Below are 27,987 nucleotides of genomic sequence, written 5' to 3' on the forward strand. Positions count from 1 at the left end.
CTTCTAGTTTTTCTAAGTTTGGTTGTGTTCTTTAATGATGGAACCTTGTACTATATTCATGAGTATTTTAGTTTTATTTCAGTTAACTATCAATCCTAATATTTTGCATCTTGGCATGGTTTGTCAAAGTGTTGTTGCATCTTGGCATAAGTCTATTGATACTATATCATCTGCATAGCTGAGGTTGTTAGCCAGTTTGAGTCAGTTGTTAATGACATGATATTTCTGATTACAGTTTACTTTTGAATGTTTCAGAAGAGAAGTAATTAATTACGTATTTCACTTTGGGCAAATTCATCTTTTTTTTTTTTTTCAGTAAAAAAAAAAAGACAATTTAATATTTCTTTGTGTCATAAAATACTAGTATTGGAGGAAAAGGTAAAAACTAGTATTGAAGCCACAAATGACAATTTACTTATGCTGATTTACATCATTATGATAGCATTGATGTAATTTTTTTATCATTTTCTCTAATATAATTACCCAGCATTGCACCTATGATCTTAAACTAGCTCTGTGAAATGATAGCAGCATGCAAGATGTCTTTACTATGCAGGAAAAGTGCAGTGATTTTCAAAATACACATGTATTCAAGGACTGAATTAATAACTGAAATGTCACCTTCTGAATTAGTTCAGATAAAAAAATATCTCGCACCTGGATGGATGTCTAAATGTGCAGAACAGAAAAATAGTGAATGATTAGAAGAATAATCTTAAATATTGTGCCCTTTCTCCCTCTCTATGTTCACTGGGCTTTTACAGATGCCGTATGGTCACTCCGATGCTCGGTGATGTTCCACACCAGGCCTCGCTATGTAGTCCTGTTGTTTGCTTTTCTGGCAGCCTCAACTCTCTGAAGATCAGTCACTCCACACATGCCATCCATCCATCTCATTGATGGGCTACCCCTGCCTCTTTTTCCAGGAACTTTACCTTCTATTACTGTTCTGAGAAGTCCTCCTTCCATTCTTTCTAGGTGTCCAAAATATTTTAACTTTCTTCTGTCAATATCCTTAAGGAGCCTTAAAGTTCTACAAATCTTTTCTAACACCCATTCATTTGTACGCCTTTCAGTATATGATATCCTCAACAGCCTTCTGTAACACCACATCTCAAAAGCAGATATCCATTTCTTATCTGACTTCTTTAGGTTCCAAGTCTCGCATCCATAAGTCGTTGTTGGAAAAACAACTGCATCTAAAATCCTCAACAAATTTGTTCCATTCCTTCCAGATTTTAGACAGGTCTCTGACTGTTGTTTTAGCCATTCCTAACCTTTTTCTGACATCTTCTGAACAGCAATTCTTCACATTAATAATGGATCCCAGGTACTCAAACTTGCTGACTTCCTCAATTCTTTCTCCATTAAGATACATTTGTTTCTCAAGAGCTTCTCTGTTTGTTTTTCCTTTGAGAACCATGATCTTTGCCTTGCTAGAATTGAGTTGAAGTCCTCTGTTATTACTGATCTTGTTAACTTTGTCAAGAATTAGTCCTAGTTCTTCCATGTCATTACAAAGGAGTACTGTATCATCAGCGTACCTCAGATTACTGATCAATCTACCTCCTATCGTAATTCCTGTCCTGAGCTCATCCAATACTTCACGCATGATGTCCTCTGCATATATACTAAACAAGTGAGGAGAAAGTAAACATCCTTGTCTAACTCCTTTTCCAACTTGAAGCCAGTCAGTCAATCCAACACCTGTTCTTACTGTGGCTTCTTGCTCCTTATACAAGTTGGCTATCAACCTGATAGTGTGTTGAGGAAAACCCATTCTTTTCATTATTTCCCACAGTTTCACATGCTCAACACAGTCAAAAGCTTTAGGGTAGTCTAAGAAACACATTACCAGAGGGAGTCTGAATTCTTTATATTTTTCTATGATCTGTCTAAGGCAAAGAATCTGATCTCTGGTGCCCCTACCTTTCCTAAAACCTGCTTGTTCCTCAGGCATCTCTGCCTCAATTTTAGCCTCAATCCTATTTAGCATGATCTTTAATAAAATTTTTCTTGCATGAGATATCAAACTAATAGTTGTATAATTCTTGCATGCCTTCATATCACCTTTCTTGTGTAGTGATATGAAAACTGACTTCTTCCAATCTCTAGACCATGATCCTGTCTCCCATATCCTTGTAATCAATCTATGAAACACTCTTATTCCCCCATCCCCCGTGGCCTTAGTTAACTCTGCTGGGATTTCATCTGCACCTGGGGCCTTATTGCTGTTGAGCTGCTTAACTGCTCTTTCAACTTCATGCCTAAGTGGAGGAGGTTCCAAATCAAAATTTTTTTGGTGGGAGGACTCCACATTTTCTTTATCCACTCTGCTGTACAGTTCCTCACAGTATTTCCATCTGTTTTTTATTTCCAACTCTTCTGTTAGTAATGATCCATTCCTGTCTTTGATGACATTCGATTTAGGCTTGAAATTGTGCTTTAAGGCACGAACTAAATAAAACATCCTTTTATAATCATGCCTTCTCATCTGGAACTCTATTTCTTCACATTTATTAGTATAGAACTTTTCCTTATCCTGCTTGATGGCTCTTCTGATTTCTCTATGTAATCTCTTGTATTCTTTGGTCCCTGTGTCTCTTTGTTTTTCCAACCACCTTCTTTTGATTAGTTCCCATGTTGAATCTGATATCCATGGGTCTCTTGGTTTTCTTATTGGGCCGAGATACGGCATCGCTGTATCCTGTATTATCATCTTGACTCCTTCCCAAAGCATTTCTGGTGAGATTTCCTCATTGGTCTCCAAAATATCATCCAGCCGAGTTGATGTTTCTTCTGTGAATCCACTAGGAATTACTCTAACATCCAATCTAGTGGAATGTGCCTGACCTGAAAGTTTTCGGAGTCTTAGTCTTACTTTGGCTCTTACCAGCTGATGGTCTGTACCACAATCTGCTCCAGGACAAGTATGCACATCAGAGATGCTTGTCTTCCACCGCTGGATAGCCAGGATGTAATCAATCTGGTGCCTTGACTTAACATTGTTAGATGTCCAAGTATAGGTCTGTTGTGGATGTTTTTGGAAGTAGGTATTGGTAATAACTAATCTGTTAGCAAGAGCAAATTCCAACAGTCTTTCACCATGGGTGTTACGTTCACCCAGACCAAACATGCCACACTCCGGCCTGGCTCTCATACTCTTTCCCACTTTTGCATTTAAGTCTCCTAAGATATACAGTACGTCTCTCCTTGGTAGGCAGTCCAAAACAGTTTGTAAATTTTCATAGAATTCTTCACTCTCTTCTTCAGGCCTATCCATAAACTACCACAATTGATACATTCGTAGGCTGAACCTTAAGTCTAATGGAGAGTATCCTATCATTAATGGGGTTATAACCAAGAAGGCTTCTTGCCTGAGCTGTCTTCAGTATCACAGCTACCCCATGATGTTTTGAGTCACCACCTGAGTAAATAACTAGCTTTCTCCCTATCTATTCTTAAATAATTTGTTCTCTCTAATAACTATTAACAGAATAGTTAATATGAATATGTAAATAGTTAACTATAAATATTAGTTGGATATAACTATTATCCCTCAATATTCTTAAATATGGTGCTCTTTCTCCCTAACCATCCTATCCCAGTTTTATAACAATTAATATTCCATCTACAGAGCCTGTAGTAAGAAAGAATATTAATAATTTTATATGAAGAAAAAAATATCACAATGCTAAATATAATCGAAATAATAATTAATGCATAAAATATTTCTTTTTTTTTTTTCTTTTTTTTTTTCATATATGGGAATGACATGAAATAGGATTTCAAATTTTCCTGTGAAGAATTTTCTCACGATTAATTTTTCCCATGAATTTTCCATACGACAAATTTTCTCCATGATGAATTGTCTGGACATGCTCTCAAACATATTTACCACAATTCCTGACAACAGATTGGTGTGTAATTCAAAGCCTTAATCTTATCACTCCTTTATAAAACAGAACAATTGCCTCTTTCCACTCCTTTGAAACCTGAGCAGATATCTAAGAGTCACGTTAAAGAGGTAAGTAAAGCTGTTGTTAACTTCACGGAACATTCCCTCTAGACATACAGTGATATACTATTGTCTTACTTCCTTATTTACATCACGTTTATACTCAATTCTTCATATGTCCAGCTCACTCACCATCAGTGGCTCCTCCTCCCTGCTGCTCTCAAGTTCTGCATGATGTTACATTCACAAGGATGAAATACCTTTATGAATTGCTCATTTGATGTCTCTATCCTCCGCAGTAGTTATTCTAGCATTTTTTCCAACCAGTGTAATCATTCCATAATCAATCTTTCTTCTGCTGACCATGTATAGAAAAAACTCCCTATGATTTCTTTTTCGTTTCTATAGCTAACTCATTAGCTAGCTAAAAGCGCTCATACTGCACTTTTGCTACCCTTGCAATGTAAGGGTAGTGATGGATAATGTTGGTACTTCCTGATGAATAATATAGTGAGAATAAATATGGTATGGAAGCTGCACCTTCTGGTCCCTTTCAAAGGCCATTGGATGCAACTTCTGCTCACCTGAACTTTCACCTTTCTCAACCAGATAGCACTATTGTTTACAGCACCCAGAGGCACATCTGACACTCTGAAATTGCTCTCTCTGCAGCTCCTGCATAGATGAAGACAAATCTCCTCCTGCCATATTAGTAACTGAAAGAGAAACTTGGAGAAGAATAACCTGGGTTCAGACAAAACTGAGGTTGTTGACATCAGATTTTCATTTTATGCCAATAAAGTAGGTTGTAAAAAATACTACGATTATATGTGGTAAATAGAACATTATACAGAACAATACAGTGTGTGTGTGTGTGTGTGTAAAATGAAGTTGTAATCAGCAGTTAAAGAAGTGCAGGAAGATAGTTTGATGTAAGATTAGGTGTAGGAGAAGAGTGCACACTATCTCCCCTTTTATTCTCATCTGTATGTAACATTATGAAAGAAAGTAACATTAAACTTGATATCAGAATTGAGGAAATCAAAATTAGTTCTTTGCTTTATGCAGATGATGTTCTACATAGAATTCTGGAGACTTGTACTTGATTTAACTAAACTGAACAGCAACTAACAAATTTGGCATGAAACTTTGTTAAATAAGATTAAAACTCTGAAAATAGGCAGATACATAGAAAACCTCAATTGCATTCATTTTCATTAGAGAGTGTATAGAACAAGTAATATATTTCAGCTGTTTAGTTACAGTTTTTAGTAGAAATATGGAAATAGACAACAGAATAAGCAAAGCTAGTATTGTGGAGAGCCAGTTGAATAAATTTATATGGAATAATAGAGAAATTTCAAAACACTGAAAACCAAAGTTTGTCCTTGTTGGAGACTTAAACAGAAGAGTAGGAAATGAAATGATTACTAGACATATACAAATGTTTTGGGAAAAGTTGGAGAAAACAGCAAAGCTAATAGTAATAATGTTAAGTGCCTGCTTGATTTCTGTTCAGGACATACACTAGTTATCACTTCTATTTTTTTACAACTTGAAACCCTGCTATAGACACTGAACATAGAACTTTTTTTATGAGCAAACAAAGTTTGCACCTGAAAATATCTTCAGGACTGGGGTAAGGTAGTACAACACTGGGAAACTCGTAGCAAAGGTGGACCAAGCTAACATCACTCCTATCTCAGTATCTCCCATAATGTAAAACACAGTTGCCCGGTGTTGTACTACCTTACCCCAGTCCTGAAGATATTTTCAGGTGCAAACTTTGTTTGCTCACACTTGGATAAAGGATTAAACTGAATTTATTATAGTCTAACCAAGTGAAAAATAAACTTTCAACATCTTTCTCTAAATCCAGAGTAATTTAATAAAAAGGTGGCACACCTTTTGACAACTCCTATAGGTAAAGATGACCTCGCCATTGCTTCTGCCTGTTATCTCCACTTCTGGGCCTAGCTCCCACTGAAGAGACCTTAATAATGGTCAAAACTAGTCTGGGTAGTGGATCTTCCCTTAATGCATAACGTTATACATCCACAAGGAGATGTGTTTTGCATTAAGGGAGATACTGAGATAGGAGTGATGTTAGCTTGGTCCACCTTTGCTACGAGTTTCCCAGTGTTGTACTACCTTACCCCAGGCCTGAAGATATCAGGTGCAAACTTTGTTTGCTCAGACTTGAATAAAATGCTAAATTTATTATAATCAAAGTTTAGCATCTTTCAGAGGTGAACTGTAGACTCAAATACAAAAATGAAAGAGTTTTCAGCCAGGGAGGCATGTGGTGAGGTTGTGTGCAACCTCAGAACTCCATGGCAGCTCAGGAAGTTAGAGGCAGTCAAGGAAAAGAAAGTTTATCAGAAGTTCCTGTTAAGTAAGCCAGTTTGTGCTCATAGAGAATACAGAGAAAAATGTAAACAAAAAAAAAGAGAGCACAGTGTAAACTAGTTAAACAGAAGTCGTGGGAAGATTTTGATAAGAACGTAGAAAATGTCTTGAAGTTGGTAAAATATTTTGGAGGCTAATGAAAAGCTTAAAAATGGTGGAAAGAGTATTGTAAAAGAATCAAAGATAAAGGTGACAAGATATTCTGAAAGGCAGTGATTACTTTGAAAGATTGCTAAATGAAACAAACAAACAATGACAGCACAGTGGTAGATAACACTTAACATAATACAATTAGGAATATAAATACTTGAAGTAGAAAAAAGCCATGAAAAATCTTAAATGTGCAAAGGCAGCTGGAATAGATGATATTCTACCAGAATGCTCAAATATGGATGTTAACGTTTTGCAGTGGCTACACGGCACAACTCAGAAGGCCTCTTCAGAGGGTTAAATTCGAGATGCTGGAGTAGTCATTCAAGCTTGGGAGTGTCATCTTCACACCTCCTTTCTCTTCTAATTTCCTCTGTTTTGCTTCAATTTCCTCCTCAAGATCTTCATTTTCATTGTAGTATTGAAGACAGCCTTTCATAATTTCTGTTGCAGTGTGCATCTAATGAGACTTCATTTTTACTATTGGCCATATCACTACTGGCATCCATGATTAAATACTTGAGCAAAACAGTTTTGAATGGTTTTGTTGCTTATTCCTTGCCAATTGTCAGCCATATTGATTGTAAAAGATTAGCTTTGCCCTGACTTTCTTAACATTTGTCAAAAATCAGTAAAATTTTTCTTTATTTCTATTGTAATTCCATGTCCCAACTCAAAAGCCAATACTGAAAAAAATTCAGATATCCACACATTTTTGTCATCAGCACTAAAGTTTTGAATCAAGATTGCATAATTTTTCTAATACTCAGTGTGGTAGGTTGAGATTACTGGCTGGCCCAGTTAAACAACTTTGTGTCCCAAATAAACAAAGCAAATTTATGTTATATTCTCATTTTGTTTTTGATCTTCTTGATTTGTCACAATAAAATGGCTGCCCCGAACTAATTAACCGGAATCTACTGAGTACACACACATGCACAAGGCCATTTTTCTCCTAGATTTTTCACTTCCTTTGCATATGAAAACAGGTAGTTATTATTTTAGCTTTTAAAATTTAGTCTGTTCATTCAGAATTTTAAATGTGGTTATCAAATTTTTAATTTGTAAGTATTTTATTAAAATTATGCTGAATTTTTAATTTCAGTGAAGAAGATATGCTGGACAAAGCTCCATTTTTAAAATCCAACTCAAGGCTAGGTATTTACTTATTTTATTTAAATTCTAATTACATTGTTGCTCTTGTATACATGAATTCATTAAAAAAATCCATTATTTTTGATGGTTGAAAACAATTAGGAAGTTCATTTTAAAAATTAATAGCAGAGCTTCTTTTTTTTTTTTTTTTTCAGAAATTCAGTTTTTTGTGATAATTTTAAACACGAAGGTTCCTTAACCTTGTATCTAATACTTGTTGGATTAAAGCTATGAAGAAACTAACTTGTTACTATTGGAATTCAGTTTGAATATTAGCAAATGGTAATCAAGAAATACACAGAAAGGAAGGTTATTCCAAAGGATAGAGATGGAGAGAATGGAAAAATAGATAAATAGAATTAGAAAATTAGTTTAGCATGTTAGAACAATAAATGGATGGTTTCAGATATAGTATTATTGGAGCTTAAGAAAGATAAAAAAAAATTGTAAAAAATAAAGAAATAAAATTCTTCATAACATGTGATTTCAGCCTATTTTCAGACCAAAGGTTTGTTGAAATTCAGTTCATTGTTGCCTAATGACTGGTACCAGTTGTTAAATGTAGGATTTCTACAGAAGTGATTTATAGTACAATGTATTTGCCAGAATTATTACTAGTTTAAAAAAAATTATGTATACTTTATAAACTAATGAATAGAAATGGCATAAAAAAAAAGCATATTATTATCATTATTACACCCTCCATCGAGTCAACAGATTCATTGTGGGAGGTTCATTCAACTAACAATACATGAGGGTGGTCTGAAAACTCCTCGGCCTCGCAATGAAAAAACGAATTTATAATTTCAAAATTTTATTTTTATTTTTAGACATACTCTCCCTGAAGACATTTATTCCAGCAGTGCTCTAGTGCCGTTATCCTGTCCCTGTAGTGGTTCTCAGTAAGATCTGCAAAATACCCCTCTACAGCTGCAATCACTTCTTGATTCAAAGAAAAACGCTGACTAGCGAGGAAAAGTTTTAGTTTTGGGAAGAGAGAAGTCAGAGGAAGCCAAATCTGGGGAATAGGATGGATGTTCCAACAATTTATAGTGCAGATCCCTTAATTTTTCCATTGCCAAAACACCTTTGTGGGCAGGTGCATTATCCTGATGAAAGATGATTTTTTTCTTCTGCAAACCGGGTCTTTTCTCATTAATTTTTTCATCTAGTCTGGTTAAAAGATTGGAATAATTGTTTATTCCAATTTTTTGAAATAAACCGGGAGAATAATTGTTTATTCCCCTGATTATTGTTTTACCCTTTTCAAGATAATTAATAAATCCCAAAACAACGATGCTATGACCTTTCCTGCTGATGGAACAGACTTTGTCTTCTTTGGCACTGAACAACTGGCTTCTGTCCACTGTTTTGACTGCTGTTTGGATTCTGGTGTGTAATGGTGAATCCAATTCTCATCCATAGTAATAAATCAATGCACAAAATCAGTTTTATTCTTGTTGAAACACTCCAAGCACTGTTCAGAGATTTTCATTCGAGTGCGTTTTTCATCTGCTGTGAGCAAGCGCGGCACCCATCTTGCGCAAAGCTTTTTCATATGCAATTCTTCATGCAAAATATATCCTACACATTCTTTTGAAATGCCTATAGTCTCAGCATTTTCATGCACTTTGACTCGCCGATCATCCAGTACCATATTGTGCACTTGATCAATGATTTCTGGTGTTGTTACACTTTTTGGACTTCCTTCGCATGGATCATCTTCAAGGTTGGTATGGCCTTGTTTAAACTTGGCAGCCCATTTTTTAATTGTCGAAAACAAAGGAGAAGAGTGCCCATAAAATTTTATGAATTTTGAATGAATTTCTTTTGCTGTTAATCCTTTTACAAAGAATTTTAAAACCACATGGTACTCAATTTTATCCATTTCAAGGGATACAGACAACAATTTTGCTTCAGACAGCTGTATAAAACAAACTATTTGATAGAATGACCTGCAGTTTCACATGGATGCTTATGACAAATGTACCAACTTAGGGGAAAAAAAAATCTTGTCGATAGTGTCGCCATCTATGGCCAAGGCCGAGGACTTTTCAGACCCCCCTCATATTTGTAATATAGAATCTTAAAGTCCTTAACACTCCTTGCATTAACATTCTGGTAATGCATTCCATTCACTGACAATTTTCCATGTAAAAAAATCTACCTCACACACCCTTCTTCACCACGCTTACATAACTTCCAGGAATGACCTCTGGTTCTTCCCCTATCACCTTCTACTCTTCTTATAATCCCCTCTGGATTAATCTGATAAAATCCTCTAACTTAAATGTCTCTATCATATCACCTCTCTTCTTCCTATCCACCAAACTCTGCAATCCACATTTCTTCAACCTCTCTCCATAGCCAACATTTCAAACTCCTGATATTGTCTTGGTCACTCGTCTCTAGACCCTCTCCAATGTCTCCACATCACATTGAAAACTAGGTAACCAGATCTGAGCACAATAGTCCAAGTGCAGTCTGACCAGTGCCTTATACAGTGGCATAGCCACCTCCTTATCCTTATATGTTTAGAGTGTGTTGCAAAGGCTGCGCATTGTAGTGCTGCCTTTGCAACTAGCAATATGCCCTCTAAACTTCAGTCTACTGTCAACCATCACTCCCAAATCTCTAATCTCATTCACTTCTGACAGTACGGCACCATCAATGTGGTACACAGACTTATATTTCTGCACTCCAAAATGCAACACCTTGCACTTATTGATATTAAAACTATAACCCCACTCTTTTGTTCAAGTAAAAAGTCTATTCAAATCTTCCTGAAGGGATTCAACATCAGCAGTGCTACTTATAATTCTTCTCAACTTTGCATCATCATCAGCAGCAAATGAATGAAGATCCCGAGTCAGTCTGCATTATATATCGCTTACAAACAAGTTAAACAGCAGTGCCCAAGAACAGAACCCTGTCGCATGCCACTGGTTACCCTTCTTTTTTGAGACACTGCTCCATCATACACAACCTGCTGGTATCATTCAGAGAGCCAATCTCTGATCCATCTAACCAATATATTATCTATTCCCATCCTCTGCAGCTTGTACACCAACTTATCTTGTGATAATCTATCAAATACTTTTACAAAGTCTAAGAATATCACTGTATACGATTCTCCTTTATCTAGCACACTTGTCGCCTTATCATAAAATGCAAGTAAATGACTAAAACAGGACCTACCTTTTACAAATCCATGCTGGCCATCATAAAGAATTCTATGTACATCAACACAATTCTGTATTCTATTCCTTACCAATTTCTCCAACACCTTGACCACAACTGCAGTTATACAGACTGGCCTATAGTTGGACACTTCTTTCTTAGAACCATGCTTGTGGAGTGGTAATATTTTGCCTTCTTTTCACTCCTTAGGAACTCTGCCCACTGCAAGACTTTCATTAAATAACCAGGTTAAGGGCATAACCAACTGTGGTGCACATTCCTTAAGAATACATGGTGATATGTCATCCATTCCCACAGCCTTATTCACATCTAACCCAACCAACATCTGATACTCCTCTGTTTCTTTCACTTCCAATCCTCCTAATATTTGCCTCTCTTCTATATATTGCACCGGACCATTTATACCAGTATGATATATGCTGGTAAAGTGCTTGTTCAATATTTCCATTATATCCTCTGCAGCTGTTAGTGTGCTGCCATGACTGTCCATCAATGTTAATCTGCCATAATTATTCTTCGTCTTGCTTGCAGAAAAATTCCCTTGAGTTACCCTTGGCCTGACTAGCCAATCTCCTCTTATACCACACCTTTTCTTTCTTTACCATGCTTGTCATCTTTCATAGCCTGCACTTTATATACTCTTCATGGATCTGATCACCACCAACTGCCTTGTACCTCCTCCATAACATTTTCTTTTCCAGCACACAGCTTGCTTGATTTCACTATTCGTCCATTTCACTCCTACTTTGTTTACTCGCTTAACCCTCGATATGCAGTCATACATTGCTTTTGTCAGATACTGCCTTGTGAGTTTCCATGCATTGTCAACATTTTTTCTGCTCAGCTCATCTACCCAATGTGCTGATGCTAACTGACTACAGAGTTTCCTATAATCACCTGCTTTATATTTCCACTTGTATCCATTTTTGGCAGTGACCTTTCCTTGTTTCATTACTTCCCAAACAAGTACCTCATGAACACTCTCACCAACCAGCAGCAGTGTCAACACTTCATTAACAACTACTTGTGAAGTTATCACCAAATTCAAAACATTAAAGCTTCTAGTTGCTTCAATCACATACTGCTTAAGATACTTATCATTCAGAAATTCCTCAAACTCTCTCTCTCTCTCTCTCTCCTTGTGCCCATACACCATTTCCTCCTTCCAGTCTGTATTCCTGCAATTAAAGTCTCCCATCAGGATCACCTACTTTTTACATGCCTAAATTTGCCTAAACATTTCACAATCAGTATTCTCTGCATTCCCTGACCTATAACAGCATCCTATCAGATATACTAACCTGTTTATTTCAAATTTGCACCATACAGATTGAAATTCTGTGCATGCACTATCAACTTTCACACTTTGCGGACACAATTCCTCTGCAATGATTAACAGCATTCTCCCCCCCCCTCCTCTTTTCACATCTCTATCCTTCTGGAAAATTATGTCCTAATTCTATTCCCGACATCACTCCTCCTCAGACAACCAGGTTTCATTTTATTCCTTTTGGGCATACCATCTCAATCAATGCAACAAACTCAGTTTTCTTGTTTCGAATGCTCCTTACATTTGTGTAACAATCGCTGTGTGTTTGAGGCCATTCTCTATTCTAGCTGCTATACTATGCTTCTCTCTTCGGTTTGGCCACTCCCATTTCCCTGATCCTGACTGCGATTTCCATTCCTACCTGTCTCATCTTCACCTTTATGCATTCCATCACCTTGTGCTGCTGCTGCTGCAATCACATCTTCAACCTCATAAACCATCTTCCTCCTGCTGTGCAATCTGTTGATTTGTGCTATCCTGTTTCACAGGCAGACTGTGATCATTTACTACATTAACTGCTTGACTCTGTGCCTTCTCAGAAAACAATAGCCTTTCTAAATGCCCAACACCAAACCTATTCAAATGTAATTCATCAGCTTTATACCCTTTGAACTTCCCTTCAAATTCACTCCAAAGATTTACAAATTGTGAACCCCCTTTGCCTCACACAACTCAGCCATCTTACTATTCATTATCTCCGCTCTGCTTCTAAATTCACTGTTATTGTATCTGCGCAACAAGCCTATGACTTTCCCAACAACACTATTCTTTTTTACCTGCTGCATCAACTTCCTCAAGTTTCTATTAACATTCTTCTTCTCCCCAATTAAATCATTTGTGCCCACGACCGTCACTAATTTTGACTCCAGTATTTCTTTTTCTACATCGGTTATTTGCGTCATTGTTCTACGAGGAAAGCATGTCTTGTGCACTTTATTTGTAATCACACCTCTAATAATCGAGTCCCCATGCATTGATATATGACTTTCCTTTGACTCTTTCTTTATAATATTAACTTCCTCCTCCTCGTTATCATTAGCCAATCTCTCCTTTAGTTGTTTAATATCCTTTTCCAAATGTGTCATTTTGCTTTTCATTTTCACTAATTCCTTCCAAAGCTCTTCTACTATGATCCTGATGTTTGCTCCCATTTCTAATTGCTCTAATCTATCCAGACACTTTTCACTTAGTAATGCTCTCCTTCTTCTCGTTTACCTAAACCGTCCGCAGATCTTTCACATTTTTTGTTGCATGCATGCATATAGCAAGTTTCACAATGCATCCACTGCGAAAAATCCAAGGCAAAGCCAGGCTTTTGTACAGAAGCCTTCCATGCTGCTGACATATGTTTCTTTATGGAAACCATCTTTAGAAGCTGAAGTTGTACAACAAGTAGCAAAACACAATATAAACAACAAAAAATTTCACAACACCACTGAAGGACACTTGTATCCAAACTGAAAAAAATTCAGTACAATTTGCGACAAAAAGCCACACTATACACTAATTTAGAAATACTTCTTTTTTAGCACAGCTCAAATCTACTACTACGTTCACTTGCGACACTGGTGCCACCCCTTATTAGACTAGCAAAATATCTAGAAAATTACCATGTGGACATAATTGGTCTACTGAGACAAACAGTATGTATAGAGGCTTAAGTGTTGTTGATTACTCGTAATAATGCTTGGTATAAATAAAACCAAAAGAGCTAAAAATACATTTATTACACTTCCTAATATTTTGTTGGTTTTATACACAGCATCAGAAGAGCACAATTATAACGATAGTGGCATCAGCATTGAATTAAGTAATTGTGGAAAACAATTTAAATTGTAGCTGAAAAACAGAACTAATGTCCTCTATGGGCTGGATTAGGTCTTAAAATGATAGTCTCCCAGATCTTTGGTAAATTAATGCAACCATCCTTGTGGAGAGTGCTTCAATAGCCTCTCAGACCTATAACAACTTATATGTAATATAGATGCTTTCCTCCATCTAATCCTATGTGAAAGAGTATCCAGAGCGTGCTCTGCCAATTCCAACTTGCCATACAGATCTTGGATATACTTTTTATGCTGTTCAAGGCATATGTCAACTGATCTACCATTCTGCCCAAAGTAGACCAACTTGCAGGCTATTAGTCTACTTTGGACAGACTGGTAAATCAGTTAACATATGCCTTGAAGAACATAAAAATTACATCCAAGATTATATGTATGGCAAGTTGGGATTGAAAGACTATGCTCTGGATACTCCTTCACATAAGATCAGATGGTACATCTAAGAACTGATATTTCTTTAGATTGAATGTTATTAGCCACTGTGGGAGCAAGTTCACATATACCATGTTTCATGCTAATCATTATTTCTAAAAGTGATTCACATAAGATAAGATCTGGATACTCCTTCACAAAAGATATAATAAAGCATCTTTATTATATAAAAGTTACAGGCGTGAGGCTATTTTTAGAATCAGCATCAGCTATGAAGCACTCTCCCAATCTCAACAATAGTTGCATTAATTTACCAAAGATCTGGGAGACTATCATTTTAAGACCTAATAGTTGGACTCCTCTAAATTAACTTTATAGTTATCTGATCCATAGAGGGTGCCAAGTAAGGACATTAGGTGTCTGTTACAATTTAAATTGTTTCTGCAATTACTTAGTTTAGTGCCACAGTCCCTGTGGCACTAAATATATGCTGTGAAACTTGGCCAAGAAACTTGGATGTGAACGATAGCAACAGCTATGGAAATTTAAACATGGAAATATCCTTTCTAATGTAGTCGTCTGCATAGAATTTAAATAACAGTGGATGTAATGATCAAACGTATCTCACCATCTTCCTGTACTTCCTTCAGCTGCCAATAACTTTTGTGTTTTCTCAAGTATGCTTGCTTAAATCTTTCCTAGAACACTCAGATAATTCCTTTGTAATTCTCAAGTTCTGTTTCTCTTTTTATACATTGATATGATGAGAGAGCTCTATTCCAATCATCTGGAATATGTCTTTAGGAAAACCTTTTGAATTAAGCATTGGTAGGCATGCAGAAACATTTATACCATCATATTGCAGCACTCCAGATCTAATTATTGTCTACCAAAATTGCCTTTCCACATTTAAATTTTTTTGTTGCTTTTCTAAATCCAGTATTAATATGCACTCCTGACCATTTCTCCTGTATATTTTCATCTACTGAAAACTGAATATAAACTTATCTTCAGTTTTTATATCACCTTTATGATCATTGGTTCTTTCTACAGAAGATATGTACTGTATCATTCGGATTGCAAAATGTTTTAGAAATTATAAACTTTATCATTTCTAAAACATTTTGTAATCCCAATGATACAGTATTTACCTTCTGTATTCTTTCTGAAATCTTCCCATGACTTGTTCAGCTACTTTTATATATAATTTAGCTTTCCAGCATTTTTCTGTATATCCTCCAAGAGCCCATGTTGACTTGGTAACTACTGTAAGTACTTTTGTATGATTTCTTCTTTTCCTTGAGTACTTCTTTAACTTTCATTCACAATAGATTTCTTATTTTTCTATTTTTTAAAGGAAGTACACATGCTTCCCTTACTAAATCTGTTTTTTCCTGGATTTTACTAGTTACTCTGTTTTGTTGTTTTCAAATAGATAATAGTCAACCTCCAAGATAGGAGACGTCTGGATGGAAGGCATTTAACATAATACCACATGGAACTCTGTTCCACAAATTGCAACAAATGGAGATGGATATGAAACTGGTGATATGGATTTGAGGGACTGATAGAGATATCAAAAGTAATATATGGGGGGGGGGGGGAACAGGATTCAGGAGAAAGCAGTTGACTAATGGTGGGCTATAAGGCTCTTGTAGCCCACCATTAGTCAGCTGCTACTGTTTCATTTTTACATATGATATAGGAAACGATTTGAAGGGAAACATTCAGTTATCTGTTGATGATGATGATGCAAAATTGGATGAGAAATAGTTAATAAAGGTGAATAGAAAGCTTGCCTGATGGTTTTAATAAGCTCATATCTTTGGGATAATTTTTATCCCAAAATTCATATTTTGGGATCAAAAGATTACAAGCTGTGTACCACATTGATAGAACTATATTTCAGGAAATTAAAGTGGGGGATTTGGTGGGAGGGGGTAGTTCAGGGACATATTGAATATTAGGATTGATGCAGAGGAAATATATCAACATTTGGCTAGAGAGGAAAGAACAAGAGGTCATTTCTAAAAATTGAGCAAGGGTGTGAAGACTAGATTTTTCTCTTGGTGAGTGGTGAATGCTATGTCTGTCAATGAGAGGTATGATAAATCTTGTGGATAGTTTGGGTCTCTCACAACAAGTCTTTGGATTCCACACAGATGTCCATGCAATAATAATGTCTTCACTTTTCTCCCAGTAATATTCATGTATTTGATAATATTTGTGACTTTTATTTTCAAAACTTTAGTACGCATTTTTCTTTTCAATGGAATACTCATTTTTTTGATCCTTCGCAACACTAGGCGGTAGTCACTTCCTATTTCAAACCAGTACATACTTCTATCTTGTAGCAATATGAATACATCACTAGAAACAATAATATCTAATAACACCCTGTGAATTTATGCACATTATTATGTTGAAACATGTTTTTAATGACTAGTCTATGTATTGGATATGCAGACTTTTGACTAATAAGACATAATTATAAAATAAACTGGGTTTTATTTTGGTCATAAATATATGAAGATAATGAAACCAACTGGTGCTACTAGTGGCTCTTCTTCTGGGTTAAAACTACATAAAAATAAATACAATAAAGTCAAATATAAACAATAATATTAAAAAACAAACCATGTGTATGAATGGTTACAATATAAGCTGAAAACAAAATCATATAAAAGTAGGAGGTGACATGAGTTGCTATTGTTCAGCATTTTGTGTAGGTAGTTGACTGAAAAGTTGAAGTCTGACATACAGAAAGATCTAATAAGTAATTTCCATATATCATACAGGATTGATCCTTGGTTCCTATTAAGTGTGTCTTGTGAAAAGCTGTAGATTCTTTTATGTTGTGAGCAGTAAAGTCTGTTCTAAGTCTGTCCTAAGCAAAATCTGAGATGATGCTTTAGCATTATTATTGTTAGTCATACTCCCCCCCCCCAATTCCCAAATCATTTCTGTATGTTTGGGATTCATTTGTTCTGCTGTTTAGCTCCACACTAGTAACCACCACCTTTTTCTTTATAAGCTGTCATCTTCTTATCCAGTCAAAAAAAATTTGTTTTCTTAATTTCTTGAATCTATTTTTTACATCTGTAATCATCTATTTGTTTAAAGTATTATACCTGTTTTAGGCTTTCTAATCTCAAAAGTACCAGTTGTCAGTGGTATATATTTGCAATTCCTCTGCTTGCTTCTCCTTTTGCTTCAGTTAGCAATTTTTAAAAGCACAAACACTGAATAAAAGATGATAGTCATAATTGTTATATCCTGGCTATCATCTTTTATTCAGTGCTTTTATCCAAGCCAAATCATTAAAAGGATAATCTGTCCATCCTTGTCTCCAATTAACCAGATACTTATTCTGTTGTTTAGATGCTATGTTATGTTATATTTTATTACACATGTGAAAACTGTTTCTGAAACAGTTATTTGTAATGTATGAAAGAAGATCTTATTTCATTAAAATACTATTTATAGATAAATTAAAGAGACCAAGAAATTATATACTTGGTTTAATCCTTTATCCAAGTGTAAGCAAACAAGGTTTCTGCATGATGTATTTTCAGGACTGGGGCAACACGTATATAGAGGCTGATGACTTCACATCACTAGCCTTAGTATCCCATAATGCAAAGCACATATCCTTATGAGTATGTATAATGCTATGCATTACGGGAAGGGTCACTACCCAGACCAGTTTAGACCTTTATTGAAGTTTAATCAGTGAGAGCCAGATGCCAAAGCCAGAGTATTTTAATAATAAGGTGTGACACCTGGTGTGCTTAGGGTCAAAGCTGTATAACTGAGAGGAGACCTCCACATAGCCTTTAAAGGAATGCAGAGAACTGACCAGGGCTTCTGACCTAATGTCCAATCCTCACCTTCTCGTGGTGCACCCTGTTGGGTATCTACTTGGATTTTGAACAAATGAGGATGGGCTGGCAATTTGGGATAGCCGACCAAATTGTATTCTTATTGGTTAAACCAAAATAAAAAATGATGGTACAACATGACAAAATTTCTTGCCGGCTGGGGCGTGGCCTCGTTAAACAAGGCTCCCGTCGTTTTCGAAATGGAGCTAGCTGAGGAATTAGATAAGTACCAGATTGACATAATAGGGGTGACTGAAACAAAAAAGACCAAAACTGGTGAGATCTTTCTGAGCAATAAATACAAAATGTTATATTCAGGCAATGACAATAAAGGAAAAGAAGGAGTAGCCATAGTATTCAACACAAAATACGAGGCTAATCTTCTTGAATGGCAGTCAGTATCAAGTAGAGTAATGTGGGCAAATATGAGATTGGGGAACTGGACAATGAGACTTATTTGTGCCTATGGTCTCACAGAAGGTTCTACTAAGGTAGAAGTGGAGGAATTTTTTGACGCTTTAGAAAAAGCAACTGACACAATGAAAAAGGAAAAGTTGGTCCTTGTTGGGGATCTAAATAGCAGAGTAGGAAATGATTGTGAGACATACAATAATATTTTGGGAAAATTTGGAGAAAAGAGCAAAGCTAATAATAATGGCAAATACCTGTTGGATTTCTGCTCAGGACATGGACTAGTTTTTACTAACACCATGTTCCAACATAAAAATGTGCACAAATTCGCATGAAGAGAAGAGACAAGGAATAAAAAAAGTTTCATTGACTATGTTATTGTTGATAGTGATGTTTTCTCCCTGGTGCAGGACACCAGAGTGTATAGAGGATTTGAAATTGGAAGTGATCACTATTTAGTCTTGAGCAGGATAAAATTGAATTTCATATTGAAAAGAAAAACATGTAAAAAAGTTTTAAAGCAAAAAAAAGTTGAGCAGCTCTCAGATCTGAACTAGACTAAAATACACAAAGATTATTGAAGAAAAAATGAAAGAGTTTGAGAACAGGAATCAAACCTTGGAGATTCATTGGCAAGCCTTGAAGAAATCACTGATTGATTCAGCTAGAGAGGCATGTGATGAAGTTGTCTGCAAGGATAGAAAAATTAGAACTCTATGGTGGACACAGGAAGTTGAAGAGGCAGTGAAGGAACAGAAGAAAGCATATGAAAAGTTCCTGGCAAATAAGTCAGCTTGTGCTCTTAGAGAATACAGAGACAAATGCAAGAATGCTAAACACTGTGTAAAACTAGCTAAACAAAAGCCATGGGAGGACTTTGGCAAGAATATAGAAAATAAATATCAAGAAGGTGGCAAAATATTCTGGAGGTTTGTCGTTGAAGAAGCTTAGGAATGGAGGAAACAGTGCTGTAAAAGGAATTAGAGATGATAAAGGTGACATGAAAATGGAAGAAAAAGATATCCTTGAAGTATGGAGTAATTACTTTGAAAAACTGCTAAATGAAACAAGCAGTGATGACAGCACAGTGGTAAAAAACACTGACCAGGCATGCAGTCAGGAATACATATCCATACTTGAAGTAGAAAAACCAATCAAAGGCTTAAAATGTGGAAAAGCAGCAGGAGTAGATGATATTCCACCAGAAATGCTGAAGTATGGTGGTATAAAAGTCTTACAGTGGCTGTACTGCATAGTTCAGAAAGTCTGGACAAAGGGACAAATTCCCGATTATTGGAATAGGGCTCTCATATATAAAAAGGAAAATAAAACTGAATGTGAGAATTACAGAGGTATTTCCCTACTAAGTGTTCCTGGCAAGATCTATGCAAGTATACTTGAGAAACAATTGAGAAGAATTGTGGAAGAAAAAGCTGAGTGAAGAACAAGCTGGATTCAGGCCAAATAGAGGCTGTCAGGATCAAATCTTCACTTTACGACAAATTGTTGAGAAAGCATGGGAATATAACAAAGATCTGTATCTAAGTTTTGTCGATTTGGAAAAGGCATATGACAAGGTGCCAAGAGAGAAGCTATTCAATACACTACAGTTATATGGTGTCAATTGGGCATTATATCAAGCAATACTTAGTCTTTATTTGAGTTGTAAGTCAGCAGTTAGAATTGAAGGAAGTACAGGAAGATGGTTTAATGTTAAATCTGGTGTGAGACAAGTATGTACATTATCCCCTCTGTTATTCATTATCTATATGGATCACATTATGAAGGAAAGTGGTATTAAACATGATATGAAAATTGGAGATGTTAATGTCAGCTCTTTGCTTTATGCGGATGATGTTATACTTCTAAATAAATCCGCTACAAGTCTGCAAGATTCTCTGACTAAATTGAATAACTGTTGTAATAGATATGATATGAAGGTCAGCAATAAAAAGACAAAGACAATGAAAATAGGCAGTATCATTGAAAATGTCAACTGTTGTGAATGGAGAACCTGTGGGACAAGTAAAACATTTCAGCTACTTAGGCACGATTTTTAGTGAAGATGGTAAATTCAATATAGAAATAGACAACAGAATCATCAAAGATGGTATGGTGGGAAGTGAACTGAATAAATTCATATGGAATAAGAGAGAAATTAGTCAGAACACTCTATATACAAGGCAGTGTTCAAACCAGTTTTAACTTATGGATCTGAGAGCTGTGTCAGAACTAAAACACTTGACCAAAGACTAGAGAGATATGAGAGTCCTGAGAAAGATTAGGGGCGTGAACAGATGGCATCAATGGCAATATCATATTAAAAACGAGGATATTAGGAAAGAACTTGACATTGTTAGCATCCAGGAATGCGTTAGCAGAGCTAATCTCAGGTGGTTTGGTCACTTAAACAGAATGAGTGAAGAAAGATTAGCAAAACAAGTGTTCTCTGCCAGGTTGTCAGGAAAACGACCCAGAGGAAGACCAAGATATAGGTGGATTGATACGGTACAAAGTGCCTTAGACCATAGAAATATAAGATCCGATAATGTTGTAGTCTTGACAAGTAACAGACTGATTTGGAGGAAAATTGTAGATAGGAAGTTAGTAATGATGTAGTTTTTTCATGTAGTACTATCATATCCTGTACACCCCTTGTAGTTACATAGCAGGAATTTGATGATGATGATGGTGTGACAGCTTTTGGCTACTCGTATAAGAAATTATGACTTTGGCATTACTTTCACCTTAGTATCACCAATCTGTGTGGCTCCCACTGATGATACCTCAATAAAGGTCGAAACTGGGTAGCCATCCTTCCCATAATGCATAGCATTATACATATAATGATATGCATTGTGGGATAATAAGGCAAGTGATGTGAAGTCTATATGTGAGTTGCTCCAGTCCTGAAAATATTTCAGGAGCAAACTTTGTTTGCTTACACTTGGATAAAGGATTAAACCAAGTGGAAAAACTTCCAACAACTATTTATAGAACTTTTGTTTTATATATATATATATAAAATTGCCAAATTTAAATGACAAAAAATGCTTGTTTTTCTTTGTTGTTCATTAATAATTTTTGCTTGCATTTCATATAATACTTATTTTGCAGCATGCCAAATACCACTGACCAAAGAACTAGATGGAATGGAAGTTACCCTCCCAATAGGTACAACAAACATGTATGTTGATGGGCATAAGCCAAAGCATCATTGAAAGAATGTTGAATATATTTGCTCATTGAAATGAAAAACATGTAACTGCTACAAGTTTCTTTAAACCTAGATAAAAAAAAAAAAAAAATTAAAAGTAAATATAAACTGGAATATAATGTTTTTTGCATGTACTACTTCATTTTCTTAAAGAGGTGAGCATATTTAAAATATATTTTAATATTATCATTTATTTTGAAAATGTTGTGTGTATGTATAGACACACTAAAAGCTCTACCACTGCTTGGGATTTCATATGTCAAATACTACATCCCATAGTCTTGCATCTTAGAACATCTGTATTAAAGTTTTGAGTGTCAGAAGCTGATTGCAAAAACCAATGTGCTAGAAGAAAACTAGTTTTATTCTAGCACACTAGATGTGCATCATTTATATCAGTTTGAAATTATGTATAAAATATGACAATAAATTTTCGTATTTTATACTTAGATTTTATACGTAACGGTAAGGTTGAATTACAAAATGTCTTATTTTTAAGTCTCATTGTTTTACAACTTGGATTTGATATCTACTTGGAATAGATACCTCGTACAAACATTTATTTATATAGGGTGGTCCATAAGTCATGGAACATTCCATGGAAAGGCCCTATTTTTGTGAAGCCGAAAATGGGAGACATTTATGTGATGTGGCTTTTCATAACTAATAAAAAATCTGGTGATGTTAAAAAAACTTATGCAGTTGTTTCACAAAGATGGCCCTTTCTATGGCATGTTCCATGATTTATGGGCCATCCTGTAAAAGGATAAATAATGAATGAAAAAAAAAAATGATTGCTACCAACAGACCAAAATTACATATCCATCACAAGGAGACATTGGGTTGGTGTATGTAAACAAAAATTTATTATCTTAAAGGTTTTATAAGGAAGCTGTGCTTTTCATTATTTAACAAAGAACTTATTTTAATTAGAAGTCGTGCAGAAGCAGCTTAGTCATTTTTCTGAATGAATTTTGATGAATTGTATTGAAGAAAAGAATCTAACAAAACATTATTTTGACATTAAATAATAAAAGAAAGGATAATATATCCTGCTAGACCTGACTAAGGCAGACCATGCCTTGGATATTCCTTCACACATGATCAGTTGGAAGAAAATAAATGTATTACATAGTTATACGTCAAAGAGATTGTTTTTGGAATCAGCAGAGGCTTCTAAAACATACTCCAAACCTCAACAAGATCTAATTAATATTTGTTTTCTCTTTTTCCCAACATAGGTGACACCTAATTAGGACTTTAGTTCCTGATGTTGTCTGTTACAATTTTTTTTAAACTAGTCCCACTGTTATACCAAATTGTTTTGCATACTGTGACAAACTGTTTTTGTTCTCTAAAGATGTTGGATACCAGTGAAATATCTGCAAATAAGTTAATAAATATTTTCTTATCTTTCTGTGTTGTCACCTGTACCGTTAAAAATAAATAACATGTACTGTGAACACATAAGCCTTTCCATGCTTAACTCAATATTTCCTTTCAGACTATTTCTGATATAATTTATGTACAAATTAAACAGTAGCGGTCACAGTGCTGAACCTTGCGGCGCACTACTAGTCACCTGATTTTGCCTTGATTCTGCCCATTCATATATCACTTTTTTGATATCTGACCAACAGCCACCCTCTTATCCACATATAACCAGTTTCATATCCATCTCCATTTGTTCTAATTTGCATAATAGTTCCATGTGGTATTCTGTCAAATGCCTTTGCAAAATCCAGCAGAATCATTGTGCAGCCATTTCCTTTATCCTACTCTACTGTTACTCTATTATAAGAAAGACAGTAAATTACTAAGGCATGACCAACCCTTCACAAAGCCATGTTACTCCTCATACAGTATCGTATTTTTATTCACCCATTCTTGAATGCTCTTTTTGACCAATTTTTCCAGTACTTTTATAGAACCTTTATGAGATGTTTTCATGTCACCACGCCCAAGATACTGATTGGTCTATAATTTGTTACTGCAGACTTAGAACCTCCCTTGTCCAAGGGAATTTTTTGCCTTCTTTCCACTCTCTTGGAACTCTACTAGAGCTGAGACTCAAACAGCCTAGTCATAGGCATTGCCAGTTCCCTTGCCTTATACTGTTCATGAGTTTGCTGGTCACCTTTCTCTTTATATTTGCCCCTCCCAGTATTTTCTTCTTCTTCTGCAGCTGATGCTTAATGATATTAGTCATCCATCTAACTAACTTCTTACCCTTAAGTAAACAATTTAATATTGCTTCCTCTACTGTAGATGTGCCATAACTATCTTCTATGCACTACTAACATCCTTCCCTTGCATGGTTTTATTCCATGGTGCACATTCAAGCTTCCTCCTGAGTTTATCATAATCACCTGCCTTGTAATTCCACATATACCCCATCTTAACAAATATTCCTCGTGTTTTGCAATCTCCCAGGTCAAAATGATATACCATGCATGGTCACTTTCACCAGTTGGAGGAACTGTGGTCACCTTGGTTATGGATTGCTACTCTGATTTTATGACCAGGTCCAATACTTTCACACCCCTATTCCCTCCATCATGTGCTGCCTCAAGAAATTATCTGTCAGTAGGTGTATAAATTCCTTTCCTTCCTGCCATGGGATCTTTCTTCCTTCTGGTCTACTTCATAGTTGAAGTCTCCCATAATAATCACTTGACCTATGCTCATAATAATTTTCCGATGCATATCTTCCAGATCATCCATGGAACTTCCTGGCCTCTGACAACAACTAACTGTATATTTTGTCTTACTGGCCTTGATCTCATAGCAGACTGCTTCAAATGAACACTCACCTATCGCCTATTCTTTTTAAATGTGCTGAATGTTCTTTTATGTGTGCCTTCATAGCTCAGTTGGTACAGATGAGCTCTTTTGTTGGAAAGACCTAGGTTCGAATTTTGATGATGAGGAACCTTTGAGATGTTTTCAGTGAAATTGTAAGTTAGCTGGTCTCATACAGAGGACTGTTTTTTTCTCCCAGAAACTCGGGGGGGGGGGGGGGGGGGGAGAAACACAATATACAGACAGGACATTTCAGAAATAAGGATTGACCAACCTATTCCATCAAAATGTTTCGAATGCCTGTGCGGTGAAGTGTGGCTATATGCAACAGATATATCATTGATGTAAGAAGTTTTAGAGAAGTGGATTGTGATAAGAATCATTATTTGTTAAGAATTAAATATAAACAGAGTATATAAAATAGTAATAGAAATATAAGCAGAGTAGGAAATGATGTCAGACATACAAAAATATTTTGGGAAAATTTGGAGAAAAGAGCAAAGCTAATAATAATGGCAAATACCTGTTGGATTTCTGCTCAGGATATGAACTGGTTATTACTAACACCATGTTCCAACATAAAAATATGCACAAATTGACATGGAGAGAAGAGGCAAGGAATAAGAAAAGTCTCATTGACTATGGTATTGTCAATAGTGATGTTTTTTCTCCCTGGTGCAGGACACCAGAGTGTACAGAGGATTTGAAATTGGAAGTGATCACTATTTAGTTTTGAGCAGGATAAAATTGAATTTCATACTGAAAAGAATAACATGTAAGAAAGTTCTAAAGCGAATAAAAGTTGAGCAGCTCTCAGATGTGAACTGTAGACTAAAATACACAAAGATTATTGAAGAAAAAATGAAAGAGTTTGAGAACATGAACCAAGCCATAGAGATGCAGTGGCAAGCACTGAAGAAAATCCTGATTGATTCAGCCAGAGAGGCATGTGGTAAGGTTGTCTGCAAGGATAGAAAAATTAGAACTCCATGGTGGACACAGGAAGTTAAAGATGCAGTGAAGGAAAATAAGAAAGCATATCAAAAGTTGTGGCAAATAAAGTTAATACAGAGACAAATGTAAGAAAGTCAAACACTAAACCTAGTTAAAAGGGAGGACTTTGGCAAGAACTTAGAAAATAAATATCAAGAAGATGGTAAGATATTCTGGAGGTTGTTGAAGAAGCTTAGAAATGAAGGAAAGAGTGCCGTAAAAAGAGTTATAGATGATAAAGGTGACATGAAAACGGGAGAAAAAAGATCCTTGAAGTATGGAGTAATTACTTCGAAAAATTGTTAAATGAAACAAGCAGTGATAGCACAGTGGTAAAAAATACTCCACAGGCATACAGTCAGGAATACATATCCATACTTGAAGTAGAAAAAGCCATCAAAGGCTTGAAATGTGGAAAGGCAGCAGCAGTAGATGATATTCGAGCAGAAATGCTGAAGTATGGTGGTATAAAAGTCTTACAGTGGCTGCACTGCATAGTTCAGAAGGCCTGGACAGAGGACGAATTCCCGATGATTGCAGTAGAGCTCTCATTGTACCCATATATAAAAAGGTAAATAAAACTGAATGTGAGAATTATAGTTATTTCCCTACTGAGTGTTCCTGGCAAGATTTATGCAAGTATACGTGAGAAACGGTTGGGGAAGAACAAGCTGGATTCAGGCCAAATAGAGGCTGTCTGGATTAGTACAACGAATAGTTGAGAAAGCATGAGAATATAACAAAGATCTGTATTTAAGTTTTGTTGATCTGGAAAAGGCATATGACTTGGTGCCAAGAGAGAAGCTATTCAATACGCTACAGATATGTGGTGTCAATGGGGCATTATATCAAGCAATGCTTAGTCTTTATTTGAGTTGTAAATCAGCTGTTAGAATTGGAGGAAGTACAGGAAGATGGTTTAATGTTAAATCTGGTGTAAGACAAGGATGTACATTATCCCCTCTGTTATTCATTATCTATATGGATCACATTATGAAGAAAAGTGGTATTAAACATGATATCAGAATTGGAGATGTTAATATCAGCTCTTTGCTTTATGCAGATGATGTTGTAATTCTAAATAAATTGCTACAAGTTGCAAGATTCCCTTAAGTTGAATAACTGTTGTAATAGATATGGTATGAAGGTCAACAATAAAAAGAATGAAAATAGGCAGAATCGTTGTGAACAGAGAACCTGTGGAACAAGTAAAACATTTCAGATACTTTGGCACGATTTTTAGTGATGATTGTAAATTAAATATGGATATAGACAACAGAATCAGCAAAGCTGGTATGGTGGGAAGTCAATTGAATAAATTCATATGGGATAAGAGAAATTGTCGCAACACTAAATTAGTTGTATACAAGACTGTGTTAAAGTTTTAATTTATGGATCTGAGAGCTGGGTCAGAAGTAAAACACTTGACCAAAGACTAGAGACCTCAGATATGAGAGTCCTGAGAAAGATTAGAAGCGTGAACAGATGATATCAATGGCAATATCATATTAAAAACGAGGATATTAGGAAAGAACTTGATATTGTCAGCATCCAGGAATATGTTAGCAGAGCTAATCTCAGGTGGGATGGTCACTTAAACAGAATGGGTGAAGAAAGATTAGCAAAACAAGCGTTCTCTGCCAGGTTGAAATTAGTTTGAAAGCAGAGGTAAATGAAGAGAAAGTGGATGAATACCAATGATATGACTAGATAAAAAATGGGAAAGGAAGAATATAATTACCAAAATGGCTGAAGAAGTTTTTGGGTTTAGGAATAACGATAAACGAAATAAATGGTATGATATCGAACATAAAAAATGTTTTAAAGACAACTCGTCTTAAGTTATTTGAACGGAAACTCGAGCAAATGAGAATGAATAAAGAGCAAAACGGAAACAAGCTATAAAGATGTGCAGAAGAAAGAAACGTGAATGAGAAAAGACCAGGCTAAATGAAATTTATATTTTGAAAAATATTGGCGAAATCAAGAAAGTATATAATAAGATATAGGAAATTAAAGGTGGATTTCAACCCACAACTTTCTGCAGAAACCGTGAGGGTTACTTGCTTGGTGGAAAGGAGGACATTTTGAGAAGGTGGGCAGAATATTTTGAAGATCTTCAAAATATTCTGCCCACCTTATTAGGGAATTAGCCCTAAAGAGAACGAAAAATAATAAAGCACCTAGTGAAGACGTAATACCAGTCGAGCTATGAAAATATGCTGAGAAATCACTATTAACACGTTCGCTGCCAACTACGAGTA

General features: G+C 35.7%; 1 protein-coding gene across 1 annotated transcript in view; it reads left to right on the top strand.

The window, feature by feature from the left end:
• The window catches only part of Fdx1 (Adrenodoxin-like protein 1, mitochondrial Ferredoxin 1), a 78,354-nt gene extending 54,774 nt beyond the window's left edge, over window positions 1-23,580 (top strand). The window contains exons 5-6 of the mRNA XM_090415950.1: window positions 7,623-7,675; window positions 21,829-23,580. Coding sequence (XP_090272076.1) covers window positions 7,623-7,675; window positions 21,829-21,932 — 157 coding nt within the window. The 3' untranslated portion in view covers window positions 21,933-23,580. The remainder of the gene's footprint in view (window positions 1-7,622; window positions 7,676-21,828) is intronic.
• The last annotated feature ends 4,407 nt before the right edge of the window (window positions 23,581-27,987 follow it).

The sequence above is a fragment of the Typopeltis vanoorti genome, chromosome 3, assembly GCF_054136105.1.
Source record: "Typopeltis vanoorti isolate ZY-2024b chromosome 3, IOZ_Tvanoo_1.0, whole genome shotgun sequence".
Classification (NCBI taxonomy): domain Eukaryota; kingdom Metazoa; phylum Arthropoda; class Arachnida; order Uropygi; family Thelyphonidae; genus Typopeltis; species Typopeltis vanoorti.